Genomic DNA, 18,867 nt, shown 5'->3' on the forward strand with positions numbered 1-18,867 from the left:
ACCCTATTCACCATTTAGTACACTAACGCCCCTGGTCAGAAGTAGGCATTATTTGAGACAAGGGGGCATGTAGGTGGCCGACCTGGAGTAGGTTTCACAGCTGCAGTGTTTACTTGAAGCCAGATCTGTCTCCTTTTAGACCACCAGGTAAATAGAATATAACATAATATCTCTCAAGGTGCTCTGTTTCGCTGCTCTGAATACCAGATGGCAACCTCTTCACAACACAGCTTTTAACCGGGCTGTGTGGGGTTCTGGTCTACAGCAGCGCGAAGGGAATTGGGATCTTTCTTGTTTTATGTGGAATAACCACAACATTTTTAATATTTTGTCTACACTTCTGGGAAATTACGCTTGTGACAAATTCCCAAAACCTATTCAAATTGCCATCCCTAATACTATTTAATTGTGTCCTGTCGATAAGTGTGTTTGTAAGTAACAATAAATAACCTCGCTTTTTCACATGTCCTGTGTATATACATACAGGTGCTGGTCATAAAATTAGAATATCATCAAAAAGTTGATTTATTTCAGTAATTCCATTCAAAAAGTTAAACTTGTATAATGTATATATTCATTCCACACAGACTGATATATTTCAAGTGTTTATTTCTTTTAATTTTAATGATTATAACTGACTAACAGGGAAGATATTGTGAAAAGGTTCAATATTGAAGACACCTGGTGCCACACTCTAATCAGCTAATTAATCCAAAACACCTGCAAAGGCCTTTAAATGGTCTCTCAGTCTAGTTCTGTAGGCAACACAATCATGGGGAAGACTGCTGACTTGACAGCTGTCCAAAAGACGACCACTGACACTTTGCACAATGAGGGCAAGACACAAAAGGTCATTGCTAAAGAGGCTGGCTGTTCACAGAGCTCTGTGTCCAAGTACATTAATAGAGAGGCGAAGGGAAGGAAAAGATGTGGTAGAAAAAAGTGTATAAGCAATAGGGATAACCACACCCTGGAGAGGATTGTGAAACAAAACCCATTAAAAAATGTGCTTCAAGAACCACCACACACAGACGTTTGCAAGACATGGGTTTCAGCTGTCGCATTCCTTGTGTCAAGCCACTCTTAAACAAGACACAGCGTCAGAAGCGTCTTGCCTGAGCTAAAGACAAAAAGGACTGGACTGCTGCTGAGTTATGTTCTCTGATGAAAGTAAATTTTGCATTTCCTTTGGAAATCAAGGTCCCAGAGTCTGGAGGAAGAGAGGAGAGGCACAGAATCCACGTTGCTTGAAGTCCAGTGTAAAGTTTCCACAGTCAGTGATGTTTTGGGGTGCCATGTCATCTGCTGGTGTTGGTCCACTGTGTTTTCTGAGGTCCAAGGTCAACGCAGCCATCTACCAGGAAGTTTTAGAGCACTTCATGCTTCCTGTTGCTGACCAACTTTATGGAGATGCAGATTTCATTTTCCAACAGAACTTGGCACCTGCACACAGTGCCAAAGCAACCAGTACCTGGTTTAAGGACCATGGTATCCCTGTTCTCAATTGGCCAGCAAACTCGCCTGACCTTAACCCTATAGAAAATGTATGGGGTATTGTGAAGAGGAAGATGTGATACGCCAGACCCAACAATGCAGAAGAGCTAAAGGCCACTATCCGAGCAACCTGGGCTCTCATAACACCTGAGCAGTGCCACAGTCTGATCGACTCCATGCCACGCCACATTGCTGCAGTAATTCAGGCAAAAGGAGCCCCAACTAAGTATTGAGTGCTGTACATGCTCATAATTTTCATGTTCATACTTTTCAGTTGGCCAACATTTCTAAAAATATTTTTTTTGTATTGGTCTTAAGTAAAATTAAAATGTTCTGAGATACTGAAGTTGGGATTTTCATTCATTGAAATATATCAGTCTGTGTGTAATGAATAAATATAATATACAAGTTTCACTTTTTGAATGGAATTACTGAAATAAATCAACTTTTTGATGATATTCTAATTTCATGACCAGCACCTGTAATGTATATACACACAGTGGATATATAAAGTCTACACACCCCTGTTAAAAGGCCAGGTTCTTGGGATGTAAAAGAATGAGACAAAGATTAATCATGTCAGAACTTTTTCCACCTTTGATGTGACCTATAACATGAACAATTAAATTGAAAAACTGAAATCTTTGAGGGGGAATAATAAAAAATAAAACTCACAATAACCTGTTTGCATAAGTGTGCACAACCTTAAACAAATACTTTTTTGAAGCACCTTTTGATTTTATTACAGCACTCAGTCTTTTTGGGTAGGAGTCTATTAGCATGGTGCATCTTGACGTGGCAATGTTCGCCCGCTCCAAATCTGTCAGATTGTCAGGACATCTCCTGTGCACAGACCTCTTCAGATCACCCCACAGATGCTCAATTGGATTCAGGTCTGGGATCGGGCTGGGCCATTCCAAAATGTTCATCTTCTGGTGAAGTCATGCTTTTGTGGATTTAGATATGTGCTTTGGGTCGTTGTCGTGCTGAAAAGTGAACTTCCTCTTCATCTTAAGCTTTCTAACGGACACCTGAAGGTTTTGTGCCAAAATTGCCTGGTATTTGGAACTGTTCATAATTATTTCCACCCTGACTAAGGCCCCGGTTCCAGCTGAAGAAAAACAGCCCCAAAGCAGGATGCTGCCACCACTATGCTTCACTGTGGGTATGGTGTTCTTTGGGTGATGTGCAGTATTGTTTTTGCACCAAACAAACCTTTTGGAATTATGGCCAAAATGTTCAACCTTGGTTTCATCAGACCATAATACATTTTCCCACGTGCTTTTGGGAGACTTGATGTTTGTTTTTGCAAATTTCAGCCAGGTATGGATATTTTTCTTTGTAAGAAAATGCTTCCGTCTTGCCACCCTAACCCATTCATACGAAGAATACGGGAGATTGTTGTCACATGTAGCACACAGCCATTACTTGCCAGAAATTCCTGCAGTTCCTTTAATGTTGCTGTAGGCCTCTTGGAAGGCGCCCTGACCAGTTTTAGTCTTCACTGTGTTCCATGGTATATCTAATGCTTTAGAAATTCTCCTGACTGATATCTTTCAACAATGAGATCCCTCTGATTCTTTGGAAGCTATCTGCGGACCATGGCTTTTGCTCTGAGATGCAACTAAGAAAATGTCCGGGAAAATCCTACTAGAACAGCTGAACTTCATTTGTGATTAATCAGAGTCACTTCAAATGATGGCAGGTGTGTAATGATTTCTATTTAACATGAGTTGGAATGTGATTGGTTAATTCTGAACACAGCGACATCCCCAGTTATAAGAGGGTGTGCACACTTACGCAACCAGGTGATTGTAAGGTTTTCATTTTCCCCCCTGAAGATTTCAGTTCATTTTTCAATTGAATTTTTCACATTATAGGTCACATTAAAAGTGGAAAATGTTCTGACATAATATATATCTGTGTCATTCTTTTACATCACAAAAACCTGACATTTTAACAGGGGTGTGTAGACTTATATCCACTGTATATATAATATAAACACAAATATATATAGTAAATAAGAATTTATATATATAATATAAATAATATATTTTATCTGAAAGACAATAGCAAATATAGTAAATTATTATTTTGGGTCAGAAAAAAAGCACATTAAAACTATAGTATGTACAGTATAAGCAAATTATAATTAACCTATATATTTTTAAGGGCCTTTTTCCACAACTTTTTTTTAAACAAAAGAAACCAGTCTGAAAAAATCCTGTGCAAATTAATGTATAAATCTGTGCTGTATATAAACTCAAAAATATCATTATTAAAGACTGATAAACACATCCTATAGATCAAAGACTCATAAACACATCCTATAGATCAAAGACCCGATGAGCACATACTAATGATCAAAGCTTATATGAGAAGTGTTGATAGGAAATAAAAACATGGCTATTCATTGTGTAGCCTCACAGCCATACAGCTGTCTCAATGGAACACCAACAGCTGCTCTACTAATCAATTTACTTTCAGTGGAAGACTGAGGAGGCGGTTACAGATTTCTGTTTTGCCTGTCACAAAAAATACATCTTGAAATGCTTCTCTCATGTGGTGGGGAAGCCCTAAAAATATATAAATGCCGTAGGGAAACCCGATTAGGAATAACTCTTAAGACCCGGCAAATCACTAACTCAGTCTAAAGCTCACGAGAGAAACGGTTGGTGTTATGTTCAATAGACTAGTCGACTCTGTTGCCGGAGATCAAGAGCAGCAGAACTGATGAGGCTATTTTGGGAAGGAGGTGGAGTTTGAATTCCAAATCTCTCCCTTGCCTCATCTCTCTTCTACTTTCCTGTACTTTCTTTTTCTTTGCTCTCCTTTCCATTTCATCCCCTTTTCTCCCTTCTCTCTCCTCTCTTCTACCCTCTGTGGAGTTTTCTCTAGCCCTCAGCCCCATAGACACTAAAGGCAACAGATACGGGAACTCTAATTCTAAGATAGAAACCTCATTCACCTTCCTGAGGTCACAGAGTTCAGTTAGTTAGTAATGTAAGCAAAGTTAGCAATGTTTGTCATTTTACTAATGTAGGCAATGTTATTAATGTTAGTAATGTAAGCAAAGTTAGCAATGTTTGTCATTTTACTAATGTAGGCAATGTTATTAATGTTAGTAATGTAAGCAAAGTTAGCAATGTTGCTAAAAGAAGTTAAAGTAGCATGCCTGGACTGTGCCTGAAGAGTAACAGTGAATTGTCTTCCCAGAACGCTATGTCTTCCCAGTATAGTCAGTACAATCCTGCAGCATAGCTTTCAACTGGTTAGACCAACAGTGAAGAGACAGATGGTCTGACCAAACGGTTCCCCAATGGGGACAGATAGAACATTTCTAAGATTGCATGTAGGTAATGAACAAATAATCAGGAAGCATTCCAATAAGTACACAAAGAAATAGCTGATTAACTGTGTAATAAACACCACACACATTAAAGACCACTCTAATAGTTAGCTCAGAGTGATGGGACGGGCAATCTAACAGGGAGTTAGCTCAGAGTGATGGGATGGGCAATCTAACAGGGAGTTAGCTCAGCGTGATGGGACTGACACTCTAACAGGGAGTTAGTTCAGCGTGATGGGACTGGCACTCTAACAGGGAGTTAGTTCAGCGTGATGGGACTGGCACTCTAACAGGGAGTTAGTTCAGCGTGATGGGACTGGCACTCTAACAGGGAGTTAGTTCACCGTGATGGGACTGGCACTCTAACAGGGAGTTAGTTCAGCGTGATGGGACTGGCACTCTAACAGGGAGTTAGCTCAGCGTGATGGGACTGGCACTCTAACAGGGAGTTAGTTCAGCGTGATGGGACTGGCACTCTAACAGGGAGTTAGCTCAGCGTGATGGGACTGGCACTCTAACAGGGAGTTCGCTCAGAGTGATGGGACTGGCACTCTAACAGGGAGTTAGTTCAGTGTGATGGGACTGGCACTCTAACAGGGAGTTAGTTCAGTGTGATGGGACTGGCACTCTAACAGGGAGTTAGCTCAGAGTGATGGGACTGGCACGGCAGCCAGTTGTGGATTTATAGAATGTAAACTATGACCAGTTTACATCATTCCATTCAGTCAGCAGCTCAATCGAATATCAGACCTAATGGGAATGTGAAGAAGCTGGACAGTAATTTCTGTGTTGATCTTGACTACGGATCCTTCTGCTCTTTCAGATCCGCTGATCATGCTAGCCTCTAACTTTGCCCACCCTGAGTCAGCCTGAAACCTCCAGAACTCACTAGCATCAGCACTTTCCATGTAGTGACCGTGAAAGGCCACACCATCTGGGCTTAAATAAAGAGAGGCACACATTTAATGTTAGCACTCAATAAATTAAACCAGAAGAAAACAGGAATGGTCTTTCCCTGATTAGCTATGAAGTAGCTCTCTATTATTTAACTGTAACAATCAGCTCTAGAAAATGGAGGGATATTGTATAATCAGTGGGTTGGGCACGGACCTACAGTTTCAGACGCTGACGTCTCCAAGGGTTCCATCTGATTAAAATGTGTCTGAATCCTGATTGGCCACCCTGATGGAGCTGCATACATTCACAGCAGCTAACTGGTCTAAGGCCGTATGTGATGAAATGTAGAGGAGAGAAGAGAAGGGAAAGAGAGAGGAGAGGGTGAGGTAGACTCAAGACACTGTCGGTGATGAAATGGAGAGTGGAAGAGTGGACAAATTGAGTGAGAGATGGGAGACTTTTACTGTCAATAATGAATCGAGTGAGAAAGTGAGAGAGAATTCTACTGTCAGTAAATTAATTGAACCGTGGGAAAAATAAACTGTAGAGTGATACAGTGGAGATCTGGAGGACAGAGGCATTCTGAAAAGCTCCTGACTGGCCTGTATTGCTGCAGTCCAATAACAGACACTCCCCAGTCTCTGTCCTGTATTGCTGCAGTCCAATAACAGACACTCCCCAGTCTCTGTCCTGTATTACTGCAGTCTAATAACAGACACTCCCCAGTCTCTGTCCTGTATTGCTGCAGTCCAATAACAGACACTCCCCAGTCTCTGTCCTGTATTACTGCAGTCCAATAACAGACACTCCCCAGTCTCTGTCCTGTATTACTGCAGTCCAATAACAGACACTCCCCAGTCTCTGTCCTGTAGTATTTAAGCAGCAGTATTTTTTCTAAGGGTGGTTGCACCAACATTAATTTTAAACAGGGTTAAATCAAGGTTTATCTATAAAATGCACCAAATATAAAACCTAGATTTAAATTGATCCTGGTTAGATGTAATCCTTCCTCTTATCTAAGGTAATTTCTGACTTTTTTGGGGGAATTTAAACTTAGATAACAGATTAACTTCACGAAGATGTCAGCATATTTGCAGTGGAGAGAGAAAATTTACAACAGAGTTCGGCGTAGAAAAATAAGTGGCAGGTAAAACCCTTTTGAGTTTGATGATAATGACAGGTTTTCAAAAAGATACTAGTCATTCAGCATGTGAGCGACTGGACAGAGACAGCAACGGATCTTTCAAGCCTGGTACTCCTCAGGTGTGGGCCAGGACCTCATGTCCTCCTAAGTTTAAAACAGCAGAAGACACAGAACATTTTGAAAATGCATTCCTTAGACCTACAAGGGTTTATTGTGGAGAAGGAGAACTGACCCTACTCCCCCAGCACAATAATATAGCAGCATAAGACCTTGGGACTGAGACAGGGGCCGGACAGGGCCTAATAGGCAGGAAATCAATCCACCCACATTGCCAGGCATCAACCAAAGGACCCCCACCAACCGCAACCACCCTGAATGAGGGCTGAGTGTTGCTAGCAGAGTACAGCCCAATTCCACAAGTGCACAACAGAGAGACAACAACAAGCCAGTGACTCCACCCCCGAAAGGCATTGGAGGGAGGGCATCCCAGTGGCGACAAGAGCCCACCTGGCAAGACAGCAAGGGTGGACAGTATCAAGCCTACTGGTCACCTTCACGCCCCCGGGCCAGGCTACACCTAATTATAAACCGTGCTGTAGAGATTAGTTCTTAGTAGACACTTGAAAGTTTGCACAGAGTTTGCATTTCTAACCTTAATTACATTCCAGACTGTTTGTTTAGAAATTCTAGGTACAATTAAATCTGCCAAAAAAGCTATTTGTTTCTTGGGTCATAAAATGAGCATAACTGTTATTCTTGAGTTAAAAAGCAAGAAGTTCTCTGTCATCCAATTGATCAGAGATTAATTCATTTACTGCAACCGCCTTTGTAGCCATTTTGAAATGTGAGGTGATACAGTAATTTTTATTTGTGACCGAGGTGGAGGAAGGCTTTATCTTAATAAGGTTGCTATTGTTAGCACTGCCTTGTTAGACTTTTCTCAGCTTGGAACCAGTCACAGTGGCAATAGGTAAAGCTGTACTAACTACTCTGGCTATGCTATCAACAGACTCCACTATGCTAGCAGGCTGGCTAACAGCCTGACCTGCACCCTATCTCATGGTGAGGCTATAGGAGTGAGACTCCTGTCAATGTTCCTAGATAAAAGAAGGGCACCACTCCAGCTAGGATGGAGTCCGTCGCTCCTCAGCAGATCAGGCCTGGCCCTATTTCTGGGAGAGTACCAAAAAGAGAGCCAGTTATATACAAACTCTACCTCCTGCTACGGGCAGAACTCTGTTTTTCAGCCAGCGATTGAGTTGCTCAAGTCTGCTGTAGAGCTCGTCACCACCCCTAGCTGGGAGGGAGCTAGAGACAATTACTTGATGCCGACACATCTTTCTAGCTAGTTTACACGCTGATGCTATGTTCTGCTTCGTAACCTAACGTTGTTGGTACCAACGTGAATAACAATATCTCTGTACTCTCTATACTTGCCAGTTTTATATACTTAGCATCAACCCCAGATTTGCTGCTACGTCAGTGGCTCTGCCCCCCGGTAAACAGTGTACGATCGCTGGCTGATTCTTTAGTTTAATACTGCGTCTAATGGAATCACAGATGACTAAAGTTTTTAGTTTTTCAAGGCCACCGGTAGAACATGCCTGCCGATCATTCCCCTCCGAAGACAGCTTGGGCCTTGACTCCGACTCCAGTGGGGAAAACCTGTTAAGTCTCAGTTGGATTTAGCAACAACTCAGGTTTAACTGGTCGAAGGCATTTCTTCCCAGTGACCAAAATAAAGTTCTTGCCCAGCTGCAGGAGCTGTGCCGGGGGGCTAACAACACTGTTGTTTCTTCCTGGTGGCACAGATGCAGTTTCTCATTTCTACACTAACATAATCCTTGCCTGACATTTGCGTCAGAAGCCGAGCCTCTAACTCTGCTATCTTTAACTGAAGACAAACATTCTCCTCCACAATTGTCAGCATGGGAGTGATAGAAATGGACCAGTCATTCAGCATGGGAGTGATAGAAATGGACCAGTCATTCAGCATGGGAGTGAAAAGAATGGACCTGTCATTCAGCATGGGAGTGAAAGGAATGGACCAGTCATTCAGCATGGGAGTGAAAAGAATGGACCTGTCATTCAGCATGGGAGTGAAAGGAATGGACCAGTCATTCAGCATGGGAGTGAAAAGAATGGACCCGTCATTCAGCATGGGAGTGATAGAAATGGACCCGTCATTCAGCATGGGAGTGAAAGGAATGGACCAGTCATTCAGCATGGGAGTGAAAGGAATGGACCAGTCATTCAGCATGGGAGTGATAGAAATGGACCTGTCATTCAGCATGGGAGTGATAGAAATGGACCAGTCATTCAGCATGGGAGTGAAAAGAATGGACCTGTCATTCAGCATGGGAGTGAAAGGAATGGACCAGTCATTCAGCATGGGAGTGAAAGGAATGGACCGGTCATTCAGCATGGGAGTGAAAGGAATGGACCGGTCATTCAGCATGGGAGTGAAAGGAATGGACCGGTCATTCAGCATGGGAGTGAAAGGAATGGACCGGTCATTCAGCATGGGAGTGAAAGGAATGGACCGGTCATTCAGCATGGGAGTGAAAGGAATGGACCGGTCATTCAGCATGGGAGTGATAGGAATGGACCGGTCATTCAGCATGGGAGTGAAAGGAATGGACCGGTCATTCAGCATGGGAGTGAAAGGAATGGACCGGTCATTCAGCATGGGAGTGAAAGGAATGGACCGGTCATTCAGCATGGGAGTGAAAGGAATGGACCGGTCATTCAGCATGGGAGTGATAGGAATGGACCGGTCATTCAGCATGGGAGTGATAGGAATGGACCGGTCATTCAGCATGGGAGTGAAAAGAATGGACCGGTCATTCAGCATGGGAGTGAAAGGAATGGACCAGTCATTCAGCATGGGAGTGATAGAAATGGACCAGTCATTCAGGTATCAGTCAGCAGGGTTGTGGCCAGAGTGACCAGTGCTATTGCCATTCTAAAGAGTCAGTACATAAAATTTAATCCAACAGCAGAAACAGCAGCTGGATTTGAATAGAAAAGCTTGATTACCAGGTGTTCTAGGGTTAATAGATTGTACTCATTCCTATTTCTATCCCTGGTGGCGAGAATGTTGAACTGTTTCGTAATGGTAAAGACTTCATCAATGCTCCATCAATGTGCATTCTGTCTGTGATGAAAATGGAGAATGGAGTAATGAACTGTTCTATACTACTCCACTCACATCCTGACGAAAGGTCTTGTAGAAAGAGTTTTGTAGAAGGTATGTGATGGACACTACACTGACCTCAATTGTTGCATTGGCAGTTTTGTATAACTTTGGCAAGAGACACCGAGATGAAATACCTGAGGAGACTGAAGAGGACCCACCTGTGATTAGAGATGATGACCAGGTGCACAATGCAGCCAATGCTAATGGGAATGCAATGAGAAGAACCTTGACTGAAAACCATTGTGCAACCTTAGGTGTGCATATACCATTGTTAATATGTAAAGCATATTATATTTTGATATAATCTATTTTTGAGACTGCTATTTGTTGTTATTCTCAACACTATACCGGTTGGACCTGGAAGCACAAGAACATAAGAGTAGGACAAGACTGGAGGACATATATTATTGTTTAAAAAAAGTTTTAGGCCTACATGGATTCAAATGAATGAATCAATATAAATCAATATACACTCACCTAAAAGATTATTAGGAACACCATACTAATACTGTGTTTGACCCCCTTTCGCCTTCAGAACTGCCTTAATTCTACGTGGCATTGATTCAACAAGATGCTGAAAGCATTCTTTAGAAATGTTGGCCCATATTGATAGGATAGCATCTTGCAGTTGATGGAGATTTGTGGGATGCACATCCAGGGCACGAAGCTCCCGTTCCACTACATCCCAAAGATGCTCTATTAGTTTGAGATCTGGTGACTGTGGGGGCCATTTCAGTACAGTGAACTCATTGTCATGTTCAAGAAACCAATTTGAAATTATTCGAGCTTTGTGACATGGTGCATTATCCTGCTGGAAGTAGCCATCAGAGGATGGGTACATGGTGGTCATAAAGGGATGGACATGGTCAGAAACAATGCTCAGGTAGGCGGTGGCATTTAAACGATGCCCAATTGGCACTAAGGGGCCTAAAGTGTGCCAAGAAAACATCTCCCACACCATTACACCACCACCACCAGCCTGCACAGTGGTAACAAGGCATGATGGATCCATGTTCTCATTCTGTTTACGCCAAATTCTGACTCTACCATCTGAATGTCTCAACAGAAATCGAGACTCATCAGACCAGGCAACATTCTTCCAGTTTTCAACTGTCCAATTTTGGTGAGCTCGTGCAAATTGTAGCCTCTTTTTCCTATTTGTAGTGGAGATAAGTGGTACCCGGTGGGGTCTTCTGATGTTGTAGCCCATCCGCCTCAAGGTTGTGCGTGTTGTGGCTTCACAAATGCTTTGCTGCATAACTCGGTTGTAACGAGTGCTTATTTCAGTCAAAGTTGCTCTTCTATCAGCTTGAATCAGTCTGCCCATTCACCTCTGACCTCTAGCATCAACTAGGCATTTTCGCCCACAGGACTGCCGCATACTGGATGTTTTTCCCTTTTCACACCATTCTTTGTAAACCCTAGAAATGGTTGTGCGTGAAAATCCCAGTAACTGAGCAGATTGTGAAATACTCAGACCGGCCCGTCTGGCACCAACAACCATGCCACGTTAAAAATGGCTTAAATCACCTTTCTTTCCCATTCTGACATTCAGTTTGGAGTTCAGGAGATTGTCTTGACCAGGACCACACCCCTAAATGCATTGAAGCAACTGCCATGTGATTGGTTGATTAGATAATTGCATTAATGAGTGTTCCTAATAATCCTTTAGGTGAGTATAAATATACATTTACTGTAAATACGATCATCCTTCTTTGCAAAGTGGGCAATTGTTCCCTTCTATTAGTAGTTTTGTTTTAAATTAGAATAACTTATTTTTGTAATTTCAGGGCCTCAATCTGCAGTTGATTTTTCTCTCTAGCCTCAATACATTAATATGGGCCTGACTGATGTCAGTTTGGGGCTTTTGATTGGCCTCTCTGGTGCTACTGCAATAATTGGTGCAACATCCTTGTATATCCTCCAGTGCACAGTGTGTCAGCTCCACTGGGGGAAGGAAAGATAGATCAAATAAATAAAATAACGTTACTGTATAGTACCCACAGCAAAGATAGATCAAATAATTAAATGACTATAGTATTTACAGTAAAGATAGATCATATAAATAAAATAACATTACTGTAAAGATAGATCAAATAAATACAATTAAATTACTCTATAGTACCTACAGTAAAGATATATCAAATAAATAAAATTACTGTATAGTACCTACAGTAAAGATAGATCATATTAATAAAATAATGTTACTGTAAAGATTGATCAAATAAATAAAATAATGTTAGTGTATATTAACTACAGTAAAGATAGATCAAATAAATAAAATAACATTACTGTATAGTACCTACAGTGAGGCTAGCTATAATATTTAGCTAAAAATGTATCTCCTTACAGAATACTAGTTGGTCGAATTGTCCGTCGTCATCGTAGGTAGGTAGGTAGGTAGGTAGAGGGCCGATCTGCTGGGGAATCAATTCCAATACCTTGTGGGAGGGAGCATCAACTTCTTTGGACGGTGGCCTTCCTCCGGTCTGAAATAGCCATCCTCTCTCTCCACCGTGTCCTTTTTAGCCTTTGCTTTTCAAGCAATAATTTGGTTTGTGTCCCTTTTTGCTTTAATCCCAGTCAATCCATAGAATCGCTGTTCTCTTTCTTTTTGACAGTCTTGTTGTCCATCTTTTTATCCTCCAGTATGATACTAAATTCCTCCATCAGGTCAGGTAGTAGATTGTTTTCATAAGAGGAGAAATTTGAACTTCTGACGAATCTTGATAGTTTAGTAGCGCATGATATTTCACGAATGACTTGTGTGGTCTACTTTGGAAATAACGGATTTAAATCAAATTAAAACACCCACAAGCCACAAATTGTTTTATGAAGGATAACTGCAGAAATGCTACTTTACTACTGTTTCATGGTAAAACAACTTTGTGGCCTGAAAATACATCCGGTGGGTTACTGTATTTGTTACTAATCATAGTTTAATACCGTTAATAATGGATTTATTGACCCAGTTTTAAAACTAAGTGCACACAACTCTGATTAATTTTAAAATTAGAGCTAATCTAAATTTAGCAAATCTATCTAATAAACCTACATCTCCTACCAGACTGGTCTTGGTACTGTATATAAACCTACATCTCCTACCAGACTGGTCTTGGTACTGTATAAAAACCTACATCTCCTACCAGACTGGTCTTGGTACTGTATAAAAACCTACATCTACTACCAGACTGGTCTTGGTACTGTATATAAATCTGCAACTACAACAAAGGTGTTCTCTCACAGATGTTTTACTATTCAGAATAAAAATTGTGTAAATACAGGATTCATTTTGTAAATAAGACAATGTTAGATAGTCACTTTTAATTAACTGTAAATTCCATGGTTGTGCTATTCTCATGTACTTCATGATTGTCTATTAAGCACCTCATTAAACCTCACAGTTGAAAATTAAATAGCAATCCAGTGTATATCATTTGTAAAGCATGGAACTTCTAACACCAGGGTTGTAGTTTGAGCTTCAGGATGAAGATAATTAAAAAGTATGCACTTTAATGTATGCTTTAATGTATGCACTCACTACTAGAAGTCCCTCTGGATAAGAGTGTCTGCTGAATAATGGAAAAACGTTACGCTCATTTAATTTACAGCAGAATTCCTGTAGCAGTCCATTTGAAGCTGATTCATGTTGATGAATAACAAAGCTTTAGGCCAAAGGTTAAAGGTTAGAGAAGTCTTCATTTGAGAATAAGGTTATAAAGGTCAGGGGTTTTAGTTACCTTGGTTGGAGCTGTTGGAGGGGAAGCGATCAGACTTCTTTAATGTTCTGAAGTGGACCTTCTTGCTGGCTTGGCTCTCTCCGTAAAGACCAATGGACTGGACCTGAATGACGTAATCCGTCTCCTCCTCCAGGTCCCACAGAACACAGCTCCGACTTGTGGTGTTCACCTCCCTGATGAAGCGCTGGGTATGGCCCTCTTGCCTCTAACAGAAGATGGGCAGAGATATACTGTAAACTGATTTACTGGGTATAAAGTATCGATTTGAGGTTCAACATCGACTCAGAAAAGGCTTCAAATTGGATGCTGTGACCTTGGGAATGCAAATGAGACACTCCGAATCCCAAATCTGTGGGAAATGTCCGTTGTCTTAGTCTTGATATCAGTCTAACCCCCACTGCCCACATTGCAGTCTTTCTGTTCTCCTTGCTGTTCCCTGGGCTTGATGCCAGACAGCTTAAGTATGCCGGTTTGTTTGCCACACCTGATTGGAATCTGATAAAACAAGACATTACAGGTCTTTAAACAATGAATAATTTAATGGTCTGTGTGCCACACAAACCAACCAATTATCAAACCTGTTACTGGTATGCACACAATGGAAGATGCTACTGGTATATGCACACAATAGAAGATCCTACTGGTATATGCACACAATAGAAGATGCTACTGGTATATGCACACTATGAAATATGCTACTGGTACATGTACACAATGGAAGATGCCATAGAGATGTTTTCGACTCCACACACACATTTTAGGTACACAGTTTGGATGCAAGTATTTTCAGACAAATATGAGCAAGTAGCCAACAGGACTGCATTCTGAAGTTACTGAACCACTGCCTGTAGATCTTGGAACCAACAATATTAAAGTAAAATAAATATTAATAAAATAAAAAAGGTCAATGCCTTGGTTGCATCATTTTGTACACCTCACAACATATACTTTTTGGAAGAATTTCCAGAGTAAAGCAGTAAGTCTGTTTCGATAGGCCTCCATCAGCCTAGCACATTTTACAATTTGATTCCACTTCTTTGCAAAAGAGTTTAAAATCAGTCAAATTGTGGGGGATCTCTGTTGCATCTATAGGTAAGTCCATAAGTTTTCCATAGGATTGAGGTCTGAATGGAACTTTCCAAGACATTGATCTTGCTTTTTGCAAGCCATTCCTTGGTTGAACTTGCCGTGTCCTTTTGATCATTATGTTGAAAGGTGAAATTCTTCTCTAGCTTTCTGTCAGAAGGCAGCAGGGTTCGCCCGAAAATATCTTAATTTCTTGGTGCTATTCATTGTCTCCTCCATCCTGACCAGAACTCTGGTCTCCCCCAAAAAGAAGCAGCCCCACAGCATGATGTTGCCATCACCTTGACAGGTACTCTGCACTTTGGGTGATGATTTATATTGGCTTGTCATCAAACTTATATTTTGGAATTAAGGCTGAAAAGTTCCACCTTGGTGTCATTAAACTCAAATACATTTTCTCACATGGTTTTTGGAAATGTATTCAGGCTTGTATGTTCCTTTTTGTGAGTAATGGCTCCAGTCTTGTCACTTTAACCCACAGATTTCTGAAGGATATGCACAATATTTTTATATCTAGCTAGCTGTAATTTCACTATTCATCTTAAAGTGTCCCTCATAATAAAAAAGGAAAATACATCATACATGTCAAATATTGTATTTACAACCTTATCTCAACACAAAAGCTCCACAACTATCCTTGGCAACTCTGGTCAGGGCTAGATTGTTACCAAATTAATCATAGGACTAAAAATAATTATTATTCTACTATGTTACGTTTAAAGATCAGTATTCAGAAGTACTACTTCCACTACACTAAGCATTCTTAAGCCTTCTCAAGGCCATTCAACCTAAAAATATTTCTGTCAGTTGTAGATTTTCACACTGGAAGGGAATTTCTTGTCAAATGAAGCATACTGAGCTTTTTTCTATTCCAAGCTTGGGGGCTCAGAATCAAACTTTCTTTCACTGAAGTGTATATTAGCATGTGAACAGAGCCTTCAGAAATTGCTGAGAAAACCAAGTAGTGTAAAATTGAAGGAAGCCTTACATACTTACCTGTGGCACATTCAACATTTATCACATAATCATTCCCTTATAGAATTGGTCCAGCAGCCACTTTCAGTTTATGTGTTGAGGGTATTGTGTTGTTCTCTTTTAGTTTGTGTTAGGAGTGTTGTGCTGTTGTAGTTTAGTTGATGTGCTAGGTAAACTGTATTTGGATGTAGGATGTTTTGGATAAACTGAAGAATCAGTTCAGGAGAAACTCTTCACTTTAAAGAACTTATTTTATTAGTGTAGGAATTCTCTAATCATACACGCTCAGCTGTTTCAATATGAAGGCGGATTGTAGGTCATGAAATTGCTTTGTTTTCTCTTTTCTCCCGGGTTTAATCCATGTAATGATGTTGTATGTCAATGCTTCTAAAGTAGAGTGCCAGGTCTTTGGCCCGAATAGGCTTTGTTCATTTCTTGCCCAGTTACGGAGATCCATAGCTACAGAATCAGATGCTATTTAAAAATGTTTGATCATTAATTTACATAGTCATAGAAAGTTCAGATTTTGTGGGAACTTAACTCTCAATAACTGTTACACAACATCTTTAGACAATTACTGAAGAAATGAACAATACCTTTAAGAGGGAATTATTTCAGCCTACGACACTATATCTATTAGACCCATGACCCAAGAGTGAGTACATCAGGCTGTTCACAGAGTTTAAAATGTAACACGTTATTTTCTAACTTAACAACAGTGTCTCACCTGCTGTGAGATGGAGAAGCCGATGATGACATCGCCTTCCGGTACCTCCCAGGACACAGTGGCAGAGTCGGCCCTCAGATGCATCACCGAAACATTGACCGGGGCAGGTGGTCGATCTGAGGAGAGGAACGAGACCACGTGATCCATGCAAACCTTTCATCTCAAAAAAGGTGACCTCTTAGGATGTGAAAAAGCACAGTTTCAAATTAAAGAAGAAAGTGTCACAAGGTTTACAGTTTTAATTGGAGATCAAACACATTGACTGGAAAATGTGAGAACTCTGTGGTTTATTTTTTGTCAGTAAAGTGTGTGGATACAGGGGTCTGAGGCATATTAAATTGTACATTAATAACTACAACAATACCAGTCTCATTAATAACAGGTTATAATCAGTTTAACATCACCTTTGTGCAAGTTGTTTCTACTCCTTAAATGACATTCTGCCTATTCAGGGTCATTATTTCCCACTGTCCTTAAACTGACAGTTGGTCTTTAACTGGTGGCCTGGCTTCCATTCCATGACCCTCCTCCATCCTCCCGAAAAGACAACCCAGCAGTGCTGCATGTCCCCGCCCATTCGCTGTTCTGCCGTAATCTGTCATGATTAAGCTGCTAGCGGACAACCTGATTAAGGATTGGCAGCAAAGACGAGGGAACTAAAGGGTGACAGATTCCATCGAGGAGGGACCACGAGGGCACAGCAATCACATGGAATCAACGTCCAGAGGGGGGAGGGGACAGGAAGTAGGGACGTTTTTCTTCATGTCGGTATAAAGGAATGTACGTTTTGTAACATGACAGCCAAAGATTCACCAGCAAGAAATAATGGAAGATCAGAAAAAGGGCGTTGCGAATTTGCTAGCTCATTAGAAATATAGAAAGGAAAGTGTGTGCCCAAATCGATCATGGAAAACGGGAGCTTTTCATGTAGTTATCAATGATACTAGCACAATATGAAGTAGCAGCAACCATTGAAAGATACAATAATCCTAAGTGTTAAAATGGTTGTGGAGTTCAATGAACTTTACCAGTTTCCAATTAGCCATTGTAGTCCAAAGGTAATGGGATTTTCATTAAAGTTTTTACAGTCAATTAGCAATTCTTTCTCACTGCTTTTAGCAAAATGATTGCATGGACAAATCTTTAACAATGAATGTATGCCTTTTTAATTATCAACATCTCTCTCTTTCCCTCCCTCCCTCTCTTTCCCTCCATCTCTCTCTTTCCCTCCCTCCCTTTCCCTCCCTCCCTCTCCCTCCCTCCCTTTCTCTCCCTCGCTCTTATCCAACAGACAATCAATAATGACCTCCCTGTTCTGTTGTGCCACCAAAGGTTAGCTGTCACATAGTATCAGAATGAGGTCAGAAGGCAGCATTTCCACCAACCCACCTGTCAGTCCTACGATAGCAAACCTCTGGTTCCCCCAAATCCACATGGGCCCTGGCCAAAGGTATTGCACTACATACAGAAACAGTGTTAAAGACGACACACTGAAGGAGTCAGCTCCACTACATCTGAAACATACAGCCTGCTTGTGCTGGAGGTACTGACTAATGGTTTATCGAAATGCCTGTGTCTGTGTGGGTTGTGGAGATTAAGTGACATCCTGTGTTCACGGGTCAGGGGTTTGGGCTACGTCATTTTCCAGTTTACTGAATAGTTTTTATTATAAATTAGGTGTTGCAGAATGTGATATCACATCAGCTGGTGGAACAGAATATGTGATATCACATCAGCTGGTAGAACAGAATGTGATATCACATCAGCTGGTGGAACAGAATACGATATCACATCAGCTGGTGGAACAGAATACGTGATATCACATCAGCTGGTGGAACAGAATACGTGATATCACATTAGCTGGTGAAACAGAATACGTGATATCACATCAACTGGTAGAACAGAATGTGATACCAAATCAGCTGGTGGAACAGAATACAGAGGTACTGACAATGGCAGCTGCCAGTCTTCGGATTACATTACTAATGCAACCAGGTGAGACCAGGTAGGAACAGGTGCGGCCAGGTGTTCTTTGGGACATCTGGGTGGCCATCAAATCTGACAAGCCTAAAAATCCCCTCTTTCAACTCCTTGTTCATTAGACTCAAATCATTACGAACAATTTATCCAGGAGACAAAACCGTGATTAGACACGCTAGCTCATTGTCCTCTAGCTGATCAGGTTACAGCCAATAACAACAGGAGTGGTCCAGCATGCATTCTAGTGTCACTATAATAATAATAATTAAAGCGCTA

The 18,867-nt window shown here is 41.1% G+C and overlaps 1 protein-coding gene across 2 annotated transcripts in view; it reads right to left on the reverse strand.

Annotated features, from left to right (window-relative positions):
• The window catches only part of fndc4a (fibronectin type III domain containing 4a), a 34,769-nt gene that overhangs the window by 9,493 nt on the left and 6,409 nt on the right, over positions 1–18,867 (reverse strand). For both annotated transcript variants that reach the window (XM_034287901.1, XM_013138551.4), the window contains exons 2-3: positions 16,612–16,727; positions 13,824–14,028 (exon numbers count right to left, since the gene is read on the reverse strand). In XM_034287901.1, the coding sequence (XP_034143792.1) occupies positions 13,824–14,028; positions 16,612–16,695 (289 nt within the window). In that variant the 5' untranslated portion in view covers positions 16,696–16,727. The remainder of the gene's footprint in view (positions 1–13,823; positions 14,029–16,611; positions 16,728–18,867) is intronic.

The sequence above is a fragment of the Esox lucius genome, chromosome 18, assembly GCF_011004845.1.
Source record: "Esox lucius isolate fEsoLuc1 chromosome 18, fEsoLuc1.pri, whole genome shotgun sequence".
Lineage (NCBI taxonomy): Eukaryota > Metazoa > Chordata > Actinopteri > Esociformes > Esocidae > Esox > Esox lucius.